The sequence below is a fragment of the Neophocaena asiaeorientalis genome, unplaced genomic scaffold (genome assembly GCF_003031525.2).
Source record: "Neophocaena asiaeorientalis asiaeorientalis breed wild unplaced genomic scaffold, Neophocaena_asiaeorientalis_V1.1 scaffold369, whole genome shotgun sequence".
NCBI lineage: Eukaryota > Metazoa > Chordata > Mammalia > Artiodactyla > Phocoenidae > Neophocaena > Neophocaena asiaeorientalis.
The window spans coordinates 1,648,641-1,667,371 of NW_020175321.1; the positions used below are offsets into that span (position 1 = coordinate 1,648,641).

At 47.7% G+C, this 18,731-nt stretch overlaps 1 protein-coding gene across 2 annotated transcripts in view; it reads left to right on the forward strand.

Moving 5' to 3' along the window:
• COG2 (component of oligomeric golgi complex 2) overlaps positions 1–17,248 on the forward strand; it is a 42,581-nt gene extending 25,333 nt beyond the window's left edge. Inside the window, exons 10-18 of one of the 2 annotated variants that reach the window (XM_024765592.1) lie at positions 2,868–3,007; positions 7,239–7,300; positions 8,525–8,676; positions 10,287–10,484; positions 11,342–11,414; positions 11,715–11,857; positions 13,462–13,601; positions 14,830–15,013; positions 16,570–17,248. In XM_024765592.1, coding sequence (XP_024621360.1) covers positions 2,868–3,007; positions 7,239–7,300; positions 8,525–8,676; positions 10,287–10,484; positions 11,342–11,414; positions 11,715–11,857; positions 13,462–13,601; positions 14,830–15,013; positions 16,570–16,671 — 1,194 coding nt within the window. In that variant the 3' untranslated portion in view covers positions 16,672–17,248. The remainder of the gene's footprint in view (positions 1–2,867; positions 3,008–7,238; positions 7,301–8,524; positions 8,677–10,286; positions 10,485–11,341; positions 11,415–11,714; positions 11,858–13,461; positions 13,602–14,829; positions 15,014–16,569) is intronic. The other variant, XM_024765593.1, reaches the window with a different exon arrangement.
• The last annotated feature ends 1,483 nt before the right edge of the window (positions 17,249–18,731 follow it).

The window sequence follows — 18,731 nt, forward strand, 5'->3', positions numbered from 1 at the left end:
ATTTTCATTTCTTAAAAAAAAAAACATCATTTAAAAGACTTCATGGTTGATATTTCAGAAGTAGACTCGTATGTTAATTTTCCGTTGTACCATTTTTTAAAGATAGTACGTAGTGTCCTGGAGAAGAATAAAGGCTCTCAGCCAGGTGGCCTGAGTCCGTGCCCAGCTCCCCTGCTCAGTACTTGTGTTGCTCAGCCCCTCGGCGCCTCTCCTCTCCTTCCTGCTCTGGATTTTGATTTTTGGTTTTTCGATTGTTTTATTCAACATGACAATCTTTGTCTTTTAATTAGGTAATTTGTTAAATTTACAATGATCGTAGTGACTGATGTATTTGGGGTTTCTTTGGTTCTTCCTATTTGTCCCATTTTTCTTCCTTCTTTTCCTTTCTCCCTTTTTTTCTTTCCTTTTCCGCCTTCTCTGTATTTTGGACTTTTGGGGATTTGTTTTCCTCATTTATTCTGTTTTTCCCCTCTACTAATTTGGAAGTTCTACCCTTTATTTCTTTATGTATTAAGTAACATTAGTGGTTACTTAACAGAATCTAAAGCTCACTGGTGTTCTTCAGCCTCCCAAACAGCACAGGGATCTTAGAGTACTTTGATGCCGGTCACCCCATTCCATAGTATCTATTACTGTTTCCAGGGTCTTATTTCTATTTTGATTTTCTTTATCCCCCAAATAGGGCGTTATTTTTATTGTTTTACGTGGTCATCATTCTCCTCTCAGAATTATTCCACGTGTTTATCATTTCCTTTGCTTCCTGTTCCTTCTTGGATGTTAGACCTTCTTTCTTGGATCATTTTCCTTCCTCCTGAAATTCATCTATTAGCAGGGCCTGGTGATAATAAATTTCACTTCTTTGTGATAAACCCTCAGTTTGTATGTCTGACAATAACTTTATACCTTTTGTGTTTGAAAGGTAGTTTCGATGGAAGTAGAATTCTCTGCGCTTTGCACATTGTCTCTTGACTTCCGTTATGAAAATAGTTATTGTTGTTTCTTTGTAGTTATCATGCCGTCTCTCCCAAATCTTGCCTGTGACTCTAGTGTGCTGTTTCATTATGAGAATCTAGTGTGGGCTTCTTTTTCTTTATTGTATTTAGGATTTGTTGGGTTTCCTGAATCTGAGGATTGGTGGTTTTTTAATCAGCTCTGTATCATTTTTATTCATTAACTCTTCAGTTGTGCTTTTCTCTCATTCCTCTGTTATTTTCTTCTAGAACTTTTGATTAGACTTCCTCACTTTATCCTTTGTGTTTCCTGAATTCACTTTTTAATTTTTTGTCTCTTTGTGCTCATTCTGGATAATTTCTCGGGACTTTTCTTCTAGTTCACTGATTCCTTCTTCAGATTTGTCTAAACTCCTTTTCACCTGTTTCCAGTTTACCCTTACGTTCGTTTCTAGAAGTTCTGTTTGCTTCTTTTTCTAACTCTGCTTGGTCAAATTGCTTATTGATTTTTAAAGTGTAGAGAGGCACAAGGTGAGTGTGGTGAGCCTGGGGCCTGGTAGACTTCAAAACAGGTAAGACAACAAATTGGGAGCTTTATTATCCCAGAAATACCACTGATCTGTTCTCTTGGCCCGTGTTACAGTGTGTTGAACAGTATGAGGTCTTAAGCATTAGCTGTTTAAGACCCTTTTCATTCCTCTTTAGAGAATCATTTTGATCGTGTTAGGCTCAGGAGATTTTTCAGCTCAGAAATTAAGCTTTCTGATAGAGTGTCGACTTTAGAATTCTAAACCAGTACTTAATGTTTGCGGGTACAAACATTTCTTGCAAGAAATGCTTTCAGCTTTCAGTTTTAATGGGACATGCTTTTGTGAAGAGAAAAATATTTTTTCAACACCCATTATATGCAGGGGTATAGTTTTATCCCAAAAGGGATGAGTAATACCTTTCTTTGTCTCAACTCCACACGTGTAGACCACACTCAGGGGATTCAGTAAGTGTAGCTCAAAACCAGTTGAAAGAAATGGAACACCTGTGGTAGTGTTACTGCCCTAAAATTCCCACATGAGCCCAGACATCATCACATTCGGGTGATTGGTTTGGTGACCCAGAACAGAGTCCCTCTTAATGAGAAGCATGTGGGAAGTCCTGCGGTGTCCTCCCCAGAGCCTGGGGACTGGGGAGTAGGGCCCTCGCCAAGGAATGTGCAACCGCAGCTTTGCACTGCTGGCTGGCGAGGGTTCTGTTTCCCCTGTTGCCTTGCTTTGTTTCCGGGTAAATTCTCTCTGAGCCTGAGCAGAAGAGGAAGCGTCATTTATAAAACGGGGGATGATATAGAAGTAGTTACCGGGTAGGGCAGTTTTCTGGGTTAAAGTAAGTAAGACAATTTTAAGCACTGTGTGAGGATGATAAATATTAAGTGTTAGCTTCTGCTCTTAATGGTGTTGTTAGATTCCTCCTGTCAGTCTTCATGCTCTGCCATCTATAAAAAGGATGTAATTACTCACATGGTTTGAGTCTTTCTTTCCTTTTTAAAATTTTCTACTTCTTCTTCTGGAGAGGCAATGAAAATTATACCACTTAATCTGCAATCTCTTGTGATTCCAGTGGACTGGGTTAGGGGTGCCCTAGAAGATGGGGGAGAGCTGTCGCTTAAAGACCACTGGACTTAGGATGCCTGGGTCTCCTGACGGGCTTGCCACCTAGGACCTTGAGCACGTCACAGAACCACTTTGGGCATTACTTGATCTTTAAGCAGGGACCTTGGAAGGAAGATCCCATAAGGTCCTTATCAGATCCAGAAACTATGATTCTGTGTGTTGATCTTTATCTTGATTACAGCTTTTTTCACTATATGATCCCAGTTCTGGTTAGTTCACTTAAAATGAAAATGCCACCTGTTTGTTCTTATTTTAGAAATATACCATAAGTATGGATTTTGTAAGAACATTTGAACGGCAATGTGGATCACAGGCCAGTGTAAAAAGATTAAGAGCACATCCCGCCTATCAGAGCTTCAATAATAAGTGGAACTTGCCTGTGTATTTTCAAATAAGGTCAGTAATTTACCCCCCCCCCCACCTCCACCCTTCTAAAATAGAATTTGAGCACGAGTTAAGTATGTTGGCTCCAGCTAACGGCCCCTTCTTGATCATCACACTGTTCTTTGGGAAACAAAATGTAGAGTGGAAGGGCACAGGAAGTATCGTGATTGCCAGAGTTCTGGCTTGTACGACAGAAAGAGAAGTCTTACTCCTTGGTCATCAGACAACTGAGAACACTAGACTCAGAGTGAGCTAGACCAGGCCTGGCTTCATTCCCGCGTGCTACGTCCTCGTTCGTCGTGAAGAGACAGAAAGAGCGGGTCACCTAGCAGCTCTTTCTCCCCGTTTTCCTCTCTCATCACCTGCTTCAAATAGCAGACCTACCCTGCATTTGTTGTTTTGCTCATCTGGAACATTTTTTGTCCTCAGAGGGAGTCGGGAGAAGTATTCTCTCTTAGAGTAGTCTCTGTGGCTGATTCCGTCTTAGCAATTGATAGTAATTCTACCTATTGTTTTGGATTCCTTTATAATACTTTGTGACATTTTTTCTCTCTATCTGGAAGACGGTGACACTTTTCTTCCAGATGTCATAATGATATCACCTGTGTCAGTAAGTGGTTCTGTAGACTGTTTGGGGAAATTTAGGATAAATTCTTAACAATATGTGTTCCCTTAGAAGAATAGGTGATAATAGCCATTTCTGCAGATTCTCTTGAGTGAGATCACAGTAAGCTCCTCCATAGAACGGCGTTAACGAGAGCATTTGAGCTAGAATGCTCTTTAAAGACTCAGGCTTTTTGTTTAAATTGTTGGATGTTTTCATTAATTATGATGCAGTCCTTCCCCAGGGTTCTAAGGAATAATTACAGAGGGAAATATACTAGGAACTAGATACCTTGATTTGTAATTACTCACCATGATTGAGAATGTATGTAATCATCTTTTGATAATGGAATCGTAACTGTCAGCCTGTTAGTAAGATGCCCTTTTACACACAATACTGGGTTTTATGCTTAATTTTTCAAGGTTACATTATCCTGTAGGTAGGAAATTAAGGATTTTTTTGTGTGTAAGATACTCATGGACTGCATGGGAAGTAATCATTACGTGATGATCAAAACTAAACCAGGGCAAGAAGCCCTTTTGGTTTGTGAGAAGAATTTAAAATGGTGAAACATCATTTTATAGCGTAAGACTGCAGCAGAGAAATAATGTTTCAACTGTCCCATGTCTTTTGTAGTCCAGGTTCAAAGTTAGATTGCTTTAGATATCCAATGCCATCAGCCCATACTCCCGTCTACTGCCTCTGAACCCCTCTTTTCTAGTCATTTTCCCCGGACCCCAGGGCCCCATGCTTGGTAATCTTGCACTGTCACCTTGCTTCCTGGAGCTCTGGGCCCCGCAGGGACGGCACAGCCCGGCCTCGGCAGGTTCTCCTCTCATTATACGTTCTCTCAAAGCTGGTGATTGAGCCTTAAACTCTGTCGGAACTCAGCCAGTTCCCTGAAAGACATTTTCACCTTCAGCAGATTTTAGCCATAGCATTCAAAGGGATTGGTTAACTTTTCTTTGTAAACAGTTTTATTTAAAATGTATAAAATTTTTAAAAAATTATGTTTGAGTTATGAAGTGTGGAACTTCGTAACTTTCAGTACATTTGTTTTTCCATTTAAGAAATAAATTCAAGTAATACTTTATAGGACACCGTTCTGTTGATTTTTATCAGGCATTAGATTGTTTATTCTGAGGGATGACAACGTTGTGCGAACACCGCTGGGGTCAGAGTTGTAGTGTTACCTGATTCACCTCAGGGTCATTTAAAGTAAACCTAAAGCCAGTGGGGTGATGATGTGTTGACATGTTTCTAGGAAGAAGTATTAATATTGCTCCCCCAGTAACAGGTGGATGCTCCCGGGTCTGACTCTATGCCTGCATCCCCGTCACCTTCAGGAAAAAGGCAGCCCTGGCCCCCACACACCGTTCTGTGAGCACTTGCGCACCCCTCCTGCCCCTGGTACCCTACTGTGTCTGCGCTTCATTTGTTCTTACAGGAGTATCGGAAAGTAGGCTTAGGACTCCGTTTCTCATAGGAAGAGATTAAATGTACATGTGCTCAGAACAGTCTCAAATGGTAGCGAATCAGCGGCTGCCTGGAAACTGGGCTGGTCGCCCTTTAAATGCCACAGGCAAAGTGTTAGGTCTTTTTGAATTGAAATCTCGCTAGAATGTTATATGCTCCCAGGACGGTCACATGTGTGTTCTGTGTCTGTCACATTCAGCACGCGCTGAGCATGGTGTAGCTCCTTTATGACGTGGAGTCCGTGTGGCACTAACGTACCTTCCTTTCCCTCCACCCTCCGCAAGAGTGTGCCTGCGCGAAGTAGAGACATGCGTTGGGAAGTGCGTCTCCAGACCCTCCCCAAACCCAAATGTAAGAATTTGGGAGTGTTTGTATTTGGGGTTGCCTTTCTTACAAATCTCCTATCAAGAGTAGACTAGCATCCCATATACACATGAAGACTACAGCACAACTTTTCAAATTCCACCAACGTAACGTCTCACTTTGTTTCTTTTCTAAGAAGTATAACGTATCACTTCAATCCTGGAAGTTACTGCCCAGCAAGGCTGTGCCAGGGGCTGGTGCTGGGCTCCTGGCCCTTGGGGGCTAAGGGGACAGCTGGGTCACGTGACATAGACAGCTTTCCTTTCAAGGGTCCAACAGCTGGTCCCACACAGTCAGCACGTCTGTGTGAAATGCACTGGTGTCGGGTCTGCTGCATTTTTCTTGCACTTTGTCGTTTGTGTGTTTATCAGAATTGTCACAGACGTACATATGATTTGATCCCGTGTCTTTACTTACACTGAATTATACCTGCTCTTCTCATGGCTGCAGAGCTTCGAGCTGACCTCTCTTCATGCTGCGCGTTTACAGGCCCTTCCCTTCCTTGGGGCCTGGTGTTCCCTGTTGTGAATGGTGCTGTGTTAGCTGTCAGGCCTTTTCCGTGTTTTGCGTGGATTTGGAGGAAAGGTGGGCTGAGGGGCTGAGGCTGACGCAGGTGCTGGTTTGCTCCCTCCACTGCGGGGCAGCCCCTCCCCGTCCTCACTGTGCTCGGGGCCACCGCCTCCTTCGCTGGGCCCCGGCGCTCTCTTCTGTTCCCCGCTTGCCTTCTATCACTTGCTCTCTCTCTGCCTCTCCCTGCTGCTTGGAGAGACTAGCCTTTCGCAGGCTTCACGGGGCAGAGGGCGAGTCCTTTCCCTCCCTGTGGTGTAGGGACGCTGCAGGCACCGGCCAGCTCCAGTGGCCAGGGCGGTCCAGAGTCCTCCGCTGTCAGCCACTCGCACCTTTGTGGCGGACGGGGCGGCTGCTCCTTGTGTGAAGTGCTTTTACTCCTGAAAACCAGTCTCTGAACTGCTTTTAAAAAGCACATGAGTGCTACCCAAAAACCAGAATTACGACTTCAGTAAATTGAAGCATGGGTCAGAATTTATTGCTAGCAAAGGAACTAGCAGGTGACAGAAGAGGGTATGGCAAAGAAAGTATGAAGATGGAAGAGCTATATAGTTGGGAAGAAAGATGCTACGTAAGCAGCCAGTTAAGGAAATACACACGCACGCACACACACAGTTTTCATTTCAGAGTCATAAAAATGTGTCCACACTAGTCATTAAAATAGAAGTCTGTGACAGGATGGTATGAGGGGACAAGTGGGTCAGCAGAGGAAAAAGAAAACCCATCAGGAAGCAGATCTTGAGCCTCAGGGTCGGTGGGCCAGTTACCATGACAACGTGCGAGGACAGCAGCAGATGTTCGAGGAGCGCCAGGCAGAGAGCTGTTCTGGTGTGATCGCCTCTACCTTCGGTGATTTTTCTCAAGCTGCGAACAAAGACACAGAATACAGCTTTCCCATTTCTTAGTTTGGGGGACATTCACTTTCTTCTGATAGGGCTGATGTAAGGGGATTGGAAAAACCAGTCTTACGGCCTTGAAGCGATTACCTGATTATAGCCGGTGGGACTTGCCAGAAATGGCTTCGTAGTGGATTAATTGAGACACGTTTATTTCCTGCTCGGTAAAAAAAAGTCTGGAGAACAGGCATCAGGGCTGGTGCGGCATCTCTGACAGCGCTGGCCTCACCAACAAGCCAGTGGAGGAAGGTCCTGTTTCGTGGGGAGAAGGGAGGATGGGTGGGACAGCCGCCTGCAGCAGAGAAAACAACAGTTTACGCTCTTGTTTTTCTCTCAGATTTAGAGAAATAGCGGGATCCTTAGAAGCAGCACTTACAGATGTCCTGGAAGACGCACCAGGTAACTTCCTCAAAGTGACAAATGACAGGCTGTCTCTGAGTTAAGTAGGCTCACCAAGTCATCTTGGGGATCTCAGTACCCTGGGGGCACTTTCACCTTTTCCTGTCTTCCAGTAAGTTAGACCCAAAGATGTACTTTAACTTCTTTTTTAAAAAAGGGTTTATAGGGCTTCCCTGGTGGCGCGGTGGTTGAGAGTCCGCCTGCCGATGCAGGGGACACGGGTTCGTGCCCCGTGAGCCGTGGCCGCTGAGCCTGCGCTTCCGGAGCCTGTACTCCGCAACGGGAGAGGCCACGGCAGTGAGAGGCCCGCGTACCGCAAAGAAAAAAAAAAAAGGTTTATAGAGCTTCTTGCTGTACAGAGATGATAAAATCGCTGCTTTAAGAACACAGGAAAGAGACCTCATTTTCATTCCTCGGTATAACATGTCAAGGGGATATAACTGCTGCTGTGCTTAAGGGAGCAGCCCTTTTTGTAGCCAAGTGGCCACGCTCCGCTTCTCTCCGAAGCTGAGGTGAAGGACCGCGGTGGCCTTCCCTCTGGGGGGGGTGGGGGGGGATGGCTCACAGCGGGGGCTCCTTGCCCCGGGCCTCCAGAGCCCTTGGGCCAGTCCTGGGACGGTGCGCAGGTGACCAGGGTTAGGATACACTTTGCAGACACGTTTGCATCATTTGCATCCCTACAGCCTTGTTCACCTGTGTCACGTTGTAGCCATGCCCGGTGGCCACTCACCTAGTAGGTGGCTGTTCCTATAGCCACAAGGGTCTTGGGGCAGCTCCGCTCCACTTTCTGCTCCCTTTCGTGCAGCCGAGTTCCATCTAAACTGCACTCTTTTAGCCTCAAAGTTAGTTTCCAGCTGTTTTTGCCAAAAATGGCCATATGTAATCGACATCCTGTGTTGAAATAGCATATTCAGGAGGGAAGGAGAAGACAGGACAAATTCAGAACCGAAGATGAAACCTTGCCGGTGACTGCCTCTCCAGCTTGTGTTTGTTGATTTGGTATGAAGTGCCTGCCGACGGACGATTTCTGAATGCCGTTTACGTTTAATGCTTATCAGATGCCTGGGAGGGGGAGTCATGTAAAATTAGAACCACCTCCCTAAAGCTTTGCTGACAACATAGGGTTCTTGAGAAGGCTGCTGCCTTCACTCTTGGGGTGTACGTTGAAGATTTTAGCCGTTAGCCCTTCAGCTGAGATTCCTTAACCGTATGTTTTTTGTCTAGCTGGAAGTTCGTATTGCCTCTTGGCTTCTCACAGGACGTGGAGCAGCCTGCAGAGGTGTTGGTCTGACCAGATGTTCTTGCCGTTGCTGGTGCATCGTCTGTGGAGACTCACTCTGCAGATTCTCGCGCGGTACTCCGTGTTTGTCAAGGAGGTGAGGGCTGGCGGGTGGCTCATCCCTAATCGAGGCCGAAACGAATTAAAGATGGGTGAAGCTGAACGTGCTGGGAGTCTTAAAGGCCGTGTTGTCATGAGAGGTTGATGCGGGGACTGCAGGCCAGCTTCTCAGTTGCTACCCAGTTCCGCTTCTGGGTTTCCTTTTCACTCGTGCGTGTGGCCTCGAGGGGCGTCTGCTGTCACGTGGTCAGTGCTTTGTCGTTGGGAAAAGCCCTCACTGGCCACCTCATTTTTCCCTTCTGAAAACCAGGATCTTTGCCTCCAGACTAAAACAGAAATGCTCATTCAAATGAAAATGATTTTTAAAATGCGTACTTTAGTACCTAGTCTTTGGAAGTGTAAAAACTCCAAGTGGTTGAGATTAAAAGGTAGTAAAATTAATTAACCTTCCCTCCATTTCAGAAGTAGTAGTTGGATGCATTAAGCGTCCGCACGCCTCTGATGGTTTATTAGATATTGTGCGTAAGCCACGGGAGTACTCGTGTGGTCCGCTGCTGAGCCCCCAGCCCTGCCAGGCCCTGCGCCCGCGTCTCAGAGATGCCTGCTGCGCGGACAGCTCAGTGACAGACGCACCCCCCGGCCACAGCAAGGTGATGAGTATAAAAGATGTGAGCGGAAGCTTAGGGAAGACGACACGAGGAAGACCTCATCCATGGAGAGGAAAGCACTCTGTCAGCTGGAGCAGAGGGCCTCAGTGGAAAGAGCGCAGGCTTGAGACAGCGTCAGACCTTGGCTCTGCCACTCCTTATCTAATTTCGTGGTCTTAGGGAAATTGAGTCTCAGATTCTTCATCTGTAAAGGAGGAAAACAGCTTCTATCTGTGCTTGTCGTGAGGAGTAGAGAGAGGTTTGACCAGCAAACTGATAACCAAGGGGCCTGGCAGACAGGGGCGCTCCACGGCAGTTCCTTTCCTCCTCCGCCTTTGCCTCTCTCTGCTCAGAGGGGTCTCAGGAGACCACCGTGCTCCATGAAACTGTTCACGAAGACCGTGCAGTTCCTGGGCACAGTCGGGTTGGTACACTTCTGTTAGGCCTGGGCCTGCTACGCCACGCCCAAGCAAGATGCTAGCCAGCAGTTCTTCTCACATCCAGAATATTCCATTCTTTTCTCGATCCCAGTGCACGTCTCGTAGGTTTTTTTCCCTTGTAGCAAAAATCCATTATGCAAAGAACACTTCTGTCGTTTGTGTTATTTGAAGCATAATTAAGGTTTAGATTTTGATTTTTTTACCCTTATGATGATGAAAATTTATTAAGCAGATACCGTAAATTATTTACCTTAAGCAGTTAATTAATTTTTAAAATTTACTATGATGTTCCAGATCTTAATTTTCCTTTAGTTGAGGGGCCTGTTGTTTCATTTCTGCCCGTTACTTAAGGAGGGGAAATGCACATGGGGTTGCAGTTTGTCCTGTTTCTCTGTTTTCCACACCTGCCTGGGGAGAGGGTTGTGGTGTTTTGTCATGAGTGAACGTTCACTGAATCCTTTGTAGACAGCTGACATTTTATGGTGAGTCATTGACCTGTATAAATGCTCATGTATCTTGCTGGTGGAAGCACATTTAATCGTTGAAACCCTTTTGTTCAGCTTTTACTCAGGCCCATCTCTAATGAAAGTGCCAAGGATATTAAAAAGCCTTCGGTAACTGGCAGCAAAGATCCCTCCGTCGCCCAAGGAAATTGCGAAGACCGAGGAAGCGGCCCTTCCGAGACGAAGCCCGTCGTCCCCATCTCCAGCACTCAGCTTGTTTACGTGGTCGCAGACCTGGACAGGCTTCAGGAGCAGGTGAGCCTGCATCCCGGAGGAGTTCTAAGTACCGGCTTTAGTGATTGCAACGGCTGGCCTCACGGGGCTTAGAACTGTGGGCCCGGGGCACCCTGAGAGCACGTCCGTTCACCTCGCTTCTGGGTGTTGCTCCCGTTTCCCTGCCCGGCGTGCTCGCTCCCCCGTGCTTGCCAGTCCCTCCTAGGATGTGCTAGCCCGGAGCCTCGGCTTCCCTTCCAGCAGTGACGCCACAGTCTAGCAGCACGCCAGGCACCGCCGTTTTTTTTATTAGCTCCGCTTACTCTGTGCAGGCATGACCTTTAGTGGTTGGATTTTAATCGTTTCTAATTCACTTACCCAGTATTTCAGGGTAATATGTAATCTTCAGTTATACTTTGAAAGTGTTGACCTATTAACACTTCTTCCTGTTTTCTCCAAATAGATTCCATGTTCTTGCTTTTACCATTAAAAGAACTTTGTGGGATGAATGTGTTTAAGTGCTGTGATATGTAATTCTGCTTTTCTCAAGTTTGAATATTTTGTGGTGCTTGGACAGATATTGTGTGTTTGGAGCAAAAACGTGGTCTTTACCATGCGTTTTTTTGGTACTGGGGAGAGCTGCAGAATAGAAAAGGATTTCGCATGTTTTTTGGGTCTGTTAATAGCCGTGAAAATGCAGTTTTCCATGCTGTTGGATTCTTTCATAGTGAAAGCATTAATTAGGAATTTTGTTTTCTTCTGATGAAAACCACTGGAAGTTCTGAGTTTAGTTTTATCGTTCATTGGTAATAGTCTAGAGTTCGTAGATGCATAAAGAATTGACTCTTCCTTTGATTTATAAAAAGTAACTGAATATATAAAGTGCATATTTATTTCAGCTTCCAGAGCTCTTGGAAACAATCAGGCCAAAACTTGAAGTGATTGGCTTTAAGAATTTTTCTTCTATCTCAGGTAAAAACGAATCTTTAGATTCAGCAAATCTTTGAATAAGAAATAATTTACAATAGAATTTTAGAGACTGTAGGATAAATTTTAACTAACCATTTTCTTCTCTAGTTGTAAGTCCTTGGTGGTTTCTGTATTCTGTTCTGTGTTTATAACTTCCTTGAATGAGATATGTTGTTTAATTCTAGTAATTTGATTTGATTTGGTTTGTTGTAGTATGCTCGCTAAATATGTTGACGGTATTTCAAATAGAATTCACCCCTGGGCCTGGATAGTGTGATTAAACACATGCTTCTGTGTGTGCAGCAGCCCTGGAGGACTCCCGGCTATCTCTGTCTGCCTGTGTGCCTGCCTTGAGTGACAGAGTCACCCAGGACTTGAGTGAGTCTTGCTTCAGTCACCTGAAAAGTGCCCTGGAGGTTCCCAGGCTGTACCGAAGAACCAACAAGGTCAGTGCCCTCACTGAAAAGGGTTTCGAGGTTGGGAAGTATATATCAGGAAGGCCAGAGAGGGAGGAAGTGGTTAGGCGAGGGACAGAAATAGGTTCCCGGGGGGAGAATCCGTCTCATGGCGAGAAACCCTATTCGTGAGAAGGGGGGGGCTCCTCAGTAGACGTGGCACAGACACAACTTAGGTCGTTGGACTTGCACAGCACGGACTTCTGGCCTTAAGGAAAAATCGTATTTTCAAAGAAAGCATTTTAATAAAATACTTTGAAGTCTTACCCTTCTTTTGGTCTTCGTATCTTATACCTGAAAAGATTTGAATTTACCTTATTTCTTTTATATTGTCATTGGAAGTACCTGCTTTCTCCTGTCTTTTCCTGGGTAAGGTATAAAAAAAAAGCTGCATTAAAAAATATTAAAGGCATTTATAAGGTGAAAAATTAAGCTCACACTGGTGTTCAAAGTCGAGTTCTGTGTCCTCACTTTGTAGAATGGGGATTTGGGGCGATTTGTTTTTACCAGCGTTTTAATTTTCCCTCTTGAACTCCCATTTTCATGCGTTTATTTATGCTCATTTCATTCTTGTCAGTTCTCACTTATTTTCCCTCTAGATTTTCTTTTCTCCCAGTTGGATAGTTGGATTTTAGGCCATTTACAACTGAAATTATTCTCAGGAACTGTGAGAATCTCCTGCAGCATTGTGCTCCTTTGGAATATCCTGGAGTTCTTACAGACACGCCTGGGCGGGGCCGCGTCTTTGTTGTGCGCTGAGCCTGCGGCCTGGTCTGCTGCTGTCTGGTCTGCTGCTGTCGGGGTTACTCGTCCCGCCCTGCCCGTGTTCTGGGTGCAGCGAGCGGCTGGGCTGAGTGCTGAGCTGAGACCCAGCTCACCCCCGCTGGGGCTGTTCTCCTTTTCCTTTTAAAATCTGGGATACTCCAGCAGAATTCCCATTTCTAGCAAGAGTACCTTATCTCCTGATTTTCTGGTCTGAAGTGGGAGAGACCTATTTTATTTTGCCAAATTCATTACTTTTCCTTTAGGAATCTAGCAACTTTCCCCTTTCTCTTCAAAGGGGTGTTACATTTACCGAGCGCTTGCATCGTAGGTCAGACACCGTGCTAAAGACTTCATACCCTCATTAGTCCTACAGAGTGAGTGCCCGTGTCCTTACTCAAGGATGAAGAAACCAAAGCTAAGAAAAGTCGGACACCCTAGATCCTAACCTCTCACATGGTGGTCTGTTGGCCAGCAGCGGATGGTCGCTGGTGGGAGCTTGTTAGAAATGTGCCATCTCAAAACTTGGCCCCGTTCGCCTCCCTGCAACACACACACCGAATCAGACCCGGAATTAACGGGGTGGCCAGGTGATCTGTGTGGACAGCAGGTTAGGGAACCTGAGTCCAGTCGCTCCGGGCATCGTCCTCCCCGGCTGTCTCTCCACGGCTCCCTCTTGGTCTCCAGGGGTCTTTCTGTGGACAACGCTTGTATGTGTCTCAAAACTGGTACCTGCGTAATGCCCTTTTGAACGTGAGGTTTGGGTAACTTATTCTCTTTCTTCTTTTTTTTTTTTTTCTGTTCATCTTTAACCCCTACCAACGTTATTCCAGGAGGTGCCAACGACAGCCTCCTCTTATGTGGACAGTGCTCTGAAGCCGTTGTACCAGCTTCAGAGCGGGCACAAGGATAAGCTCAAACAAGCCATAATTCAGCAGTGGTTAGAAGGCGCTCTCTCTGAGAGCACGCATAAGTAAGTAACTTAAAAGCAGACTATTCTGGACTTGCTTAGAAAAGCCCTAAGTCAGACATCACTGGGACCATCACAGGCTGCTTGTAGATAAGGTAGTAAGAACATCCATTGGCCTCATCGCTGGACAAGGCAGGGTGCGGGCACTCAGTCCCTCCCCGACTGTGCTCGCTCCACCCCACCCAAGGCTCTGCCTGGCCTCTCCCAGCTCACACACCTTTCGGGGCCCGGGCACATTGCACAGTCCCCCTGGCACACTGCCTTGGACTGTCCTTAACGTCGCTCCATGCAGGAATGTTCTGCGAGTCCGGGCACGCTTTCTCCTTTCAGGTCCTTTCTCTTCGGCTCTGTCAGTCCGTGATGGCTCCAGTCATGCCACGTAATCAGCAGACTTGCGCTGGGGAGACCCGTGTAATCGAGGAGGCGGTCCGCTCATTGTGCAGCATAATTAGAACTGTTGAAGGATGGGTGTCAGAATCCCAAAGCTAATGAGGACGGGCGGGTTCGGCATCACTGTGGGCGAGCGCCTCTTCATTCCCAGCTCCCCCGACTTTTCCCCAGATCCAGCACCGAGCTATGTCACAACGTATATTATTCGATTTTGTTGTTGGATTTGGTTTAATTATTAATTTTGCAGTACTGTTTTGTTTCTTTCGACCAGTTATGAGTTAAGCAGCATTTGTGAGTTAACTTAGAACGTAACAATGAGTTATAATACTCTTTCTGTGGGGAAATGTATTCCAAATGCCAAATAACCAGCTTGTAAACAAAATTTTGAAATATAACTCATTTATAATTTGGAAATTATATTGAAGGTATTTAAAGGCAATTCGTTTTATTTAAAAGTTCTGAAATACTTTTTAAAAGCTGAGCTGTTCTAGAACTGATGGTAAATGAGTTCGTTCCTTGCATTTGGGGAACGAGCTACAGCTGTTCACCCTTGATACGAGAAAGGCAGTTTGGCCTGTGATTCTCGCTCAGTGCTCAGGACTGAGATTTTAGACAGAACTCATGTGCATAGTCGTTATGTTCCGAGAGGATGCAGTTAGACAGTCAAGACCCTGTTTTTCTTCCAGTCTTGAGAAACAGTATTTACCATGGCTGGTTGTTTTTTGTTTTGTTTTTACTGGAACTGAATTTTTATCTTAAAAATCCCTGTTTTGGTCCACAAAGCTCGCGGGCGTGTTTGGTGTTGTGTCTCTTTCACCAGTCTGTGTGTCTCGTGCTCAAGGTACTATGAGACCGTGTCGGACGTCCTGAACTCCGTGAGGAAGATGGAGGAGAGCCTGAAGAGGCTGAAACAAGCCAGGAGGACCGCTCCCGCCACCCCCGCCGGGCCCAGTGGCGGCGGCATGAGTGACGACGACAAGATCAGGCTGCAGTTGGCCTTGGACGTCGCGTATTTAGGAGAGCAGGTGACCCGAGCGCCGCCGTCCTTCCAGGGGGCCTGACTCCACATTCCGAGGGCCCGGCAGCCAGCTGGTGGTGCGCCTGAGCCCAGAGATGCTGGGAGGAACCGGGAGTCCATTCCCGGTGCTGGAAAAGAGGGCCAGGGCCCCAGACGCTTGAAGGAAGAGGATGGGCCCCTAGGGAACATGAGAAAGAAAAGACAGACTTTCTGAGGTCCAGGGAATTGACATCCTCTTGGCTCGCTGGCGTTCATGTTCCCGAAGCCACTGGGGCTGTGCCCATGGGCAGAGATGGTGTCCTTTTGGTCCACTGCCTGGAACGTGTCTGATACGTCCCGGGTGCCAGATGAGGGTCTTTTGAGGTATTTGTTAGTTTGACTTTAGGATAACTAGAGAAGAGTTAGGCCGTTGACTTCTCAGTGCGGTGCTTGAAAAATATCTCAGCACAGCTTCTTTGCTTCCCCGCCTGCGTTTTGTAGGTTTTCTATAAAACACAGATTTTGGTGTCACAGCGTGTGGACATTCACGTAGGTACCGTCACGTAGGGGCAGGTGTGGATTCCGCGCACGGCCTTCCGTCCTCACAGACTGTCAGAGCTTTGGGGTGTTCAGAAACTGGCTTTGTCAACTGCTTAGGTTTTCTATAGCAGTAGATCCTCAAGGAAGACCTTTTTGCTAGAGAAAAAGTGGGATCATAACATTCCCATCAGAAGATGCCTTGTTTTCTAGTCACTCTTTCATACAGTTCAGGGTCATCACTAAAAATCTAAATTTTTCCCCTTTTGGGTGAATTTAGAGATGCATTCTGGCAGAAGTCCATTGCCTTGTTTCTTTATTTCTCAAGAGAGACTTAGAAGTCTTTTGACAGGCAGGAAAGTTGGTTTTAGACACATGAAGAGCAAACAAGCAAAGGAGTTGTGGGCCGGGGAGGGAAAGAAAAGGCAGTCCTCGACCCCAGCCCCCCCAGACGAGCCACAGCACGCCGGCAGAGACTCGATACTCTGTCTGGGTTTTTCCAGGTCCGCTTGTGCACGCGTGCACGTGTAGTTCCTGACGGCTGTGGGGTTAAGGTGGGAGGGATGCTGCGTGCTGCATCTCTGGCACTGAAATAACCCACGGCAGCTGCTGTGCAAAGCTGTCTGACTGCACCCGCTTCTAAGAAAGGCTTGCGGACGACACACTAAGACGTGAAGGTCTCAGGCTGGTTGTTTTTTGAAAATGATTCAGTTAAAAAATTACTTTATTATTTCTCTTAGTGTGAATTTTCTCTTCCAGTCCGCAAAAGAGGCTCTTATCCTGGTGAGAGTCTGATTTAATGAACTGAGATAACTTAACACTGGCTTCTTAGAATGACCCCCCGAAATAAATTCTACAATAAGGAAATTCTTTTTTACTTCATTTATTTGAAAGGAAGAAATACCCTCCCAGTCACTAGGGAGCTGCCCTTTTCTGGTTCCGTGGAGGGTGAGGTGAGGGTGCATGTTTTGTTTCCTTCTTTGTAAGGGTCTTCTCCACGTTCAGCTCACATCGCAGTAACTTGATTCATCCCCGTGGCCTTTGCAGATCGAAAAGATAGGCCTGCGGACAAAGGACATAAGAAGCTTTCCAGCTCTTACAGAGCTTGTTGCTGCTGCGAAGGGCCAGGCAACGGCGGGGCAGCCTTAAGCATCTTGGAAGAACCCAGGGGAGAGGAAGTCGGGCCTCGCGCCTGCACGGAAGAAAGCGGCTCTGTTCTCTCACGGCCTGCAGCCAAGAAGCGCTTGCACAGGTCCCAGCAACGCGCCAGGACGGCCTCCCACCGCAGCGTATTTGGGTTTTCTTTCACCCAAAAAGAATACAAAAACCTTTTTCCGTTGTATGGAAGATAGTTTTTAACTAAGACATTTGAAACTTTCTACTATAGTTTACAGAGCAAATTATTTTATTTTTATCGTAAATCTTAGCGTGGCAGAGCTGATTTCTAAACTATGATTGAAGGAAATATATATATGAATATAAAAAGTCATCTCCCTGATCCTGCAGTTAGAAGTGGCCGGCTGCAGAGGGGTGACCATACTGTGTGCAGACGCCCTTCTCCACGATGCAAGTAACTGCCCACTTGCTGACTTTCTGGAAGACGCAGTCCTGGTGGCTCCCACTCCCCCGTTAGGCGTTCAGGAAGAGTGCGGGTCACCCAGGCCTCTGTCAGGAGCGAGAACCACCGGGGGGATCGGTCTCTTAAATAAAAGAAGAGTCTGCCAAAGCCTGTGCACCTGTAATGTGTGAATTCCGCACAAGTCAGATGCCCCTCGGCAGTCATGCCTCTGACGGCACGTCCCTCTGATGGCACGTCCCCTCTTCTTGGCACCTGCGGGGTCCTGTCCACCCAGAGCCTCCCTTCAGGCGCGTGGCAGTTCTGGTCCAGGGGAGGGTGACCCAACGCACCTTCCCGGCCACCGACGCCTGCGTGTCGGGGAGGGAGAAGAGTTGGGAGTGCTGGAAAGAGGTACTGAAAGTGCGTGGCTGGTTCGTCGGTTCGCAGGTTCACGCGCGTGCGAGCGCTCGTGCCGAGCCCGCCGACGATGCGAGAGCAGGTACGCCTCCTGCTCTGCCGTTGCGTTTCCTCGTGGCTCAGTCTGGTCGAAGGTTAGCTCTGCGGGGGAGAAGGGTGACCGGGAGTTAAGGGAGCAGACCTGGGAGGCATCAGCAGGGATTGGGCAGCGGAGCCAGAGCAGGGGCGGGGGAGGGGAGGGGAGCCCCCAGGAGGGCAGCGGGCGCAGCTGGGCAGCGCTCTGGCCTCCTCCGCTCCCCGCAGGGAGGGCCCCGCCCTTGGACGGATGGGCGTCCTAACTGCACAACATTAGGAAGCTGGCCAGAGGCACAGGAGGGCGAGTGAGACCGTGGGAGGGACTGGCGCCAAGGGGCTGAGCCCGCTTGGCCGGGGGTGCTGGCGCCCCGTTGTGCGGTGCTGGGCCCCTGGGCAGCGGGGGCCGGGGCGGGGAAAGTCGGCCCCTCGGCGCCGCCCCGGAGCTGCACGCACACCTGGGAGTTGGGGCGCGGCCTCGTGCCAGGAGGCGAGCCTGCAGCTCGGCGTGACGGGGTGTGCTGCACGCGCTGCATCACTGCCTCCGCATGGCGCGGGCTCCCTCGGGGCCTCGGCAGCCACGTGGCCCGGTCTCAGGCAGCGATAGACTCCGGCGCTGTCCCCATCTCCCCGGCTGCTTTGCCTTTATCGGTTGTTTCAGGACGTGGTGGACAGGGATACAGTTTATTAGCCCCTCCAACTCCAGCACTGTTGTTCCCAGTTTGCAGGTGAGGAAACAGAAATTAAGGAGTTGAGTCGGGAACAGGTTTGGGATCTGATGACATCCCTCGGGAGCCGTGAGGCGCGTCCCCTGGCCGTCCTTGGGCCGGGGCTCGTGCCCAGCTGGAATGTCAGATTGAAGGGACCTGTAGTTGTCAGATGATGACCTTGTCACTGGATAAGCACTTCGCAACCCCAGGAAGACGCACGGTTGGCTGCAGAAATGTGTAAGAGAAACAAACCCCTACCGTTAATCGGTTAACCCTTTTGTGTCAAGCGGTGCACAGGACGTCGGTCCTGAGTATCCTTGCGGCACCCTGAGCCTTCTGCGCATCTGTGAAAGAGCTCCGGAGCGGAGAGCGGCAAGTCCGTTAGTGTCCTGCCGGTCGCTTTTGGAAATAAGGGCAGAGCACAAACATCCTCGTCCTCTGGCCGCCGTGGT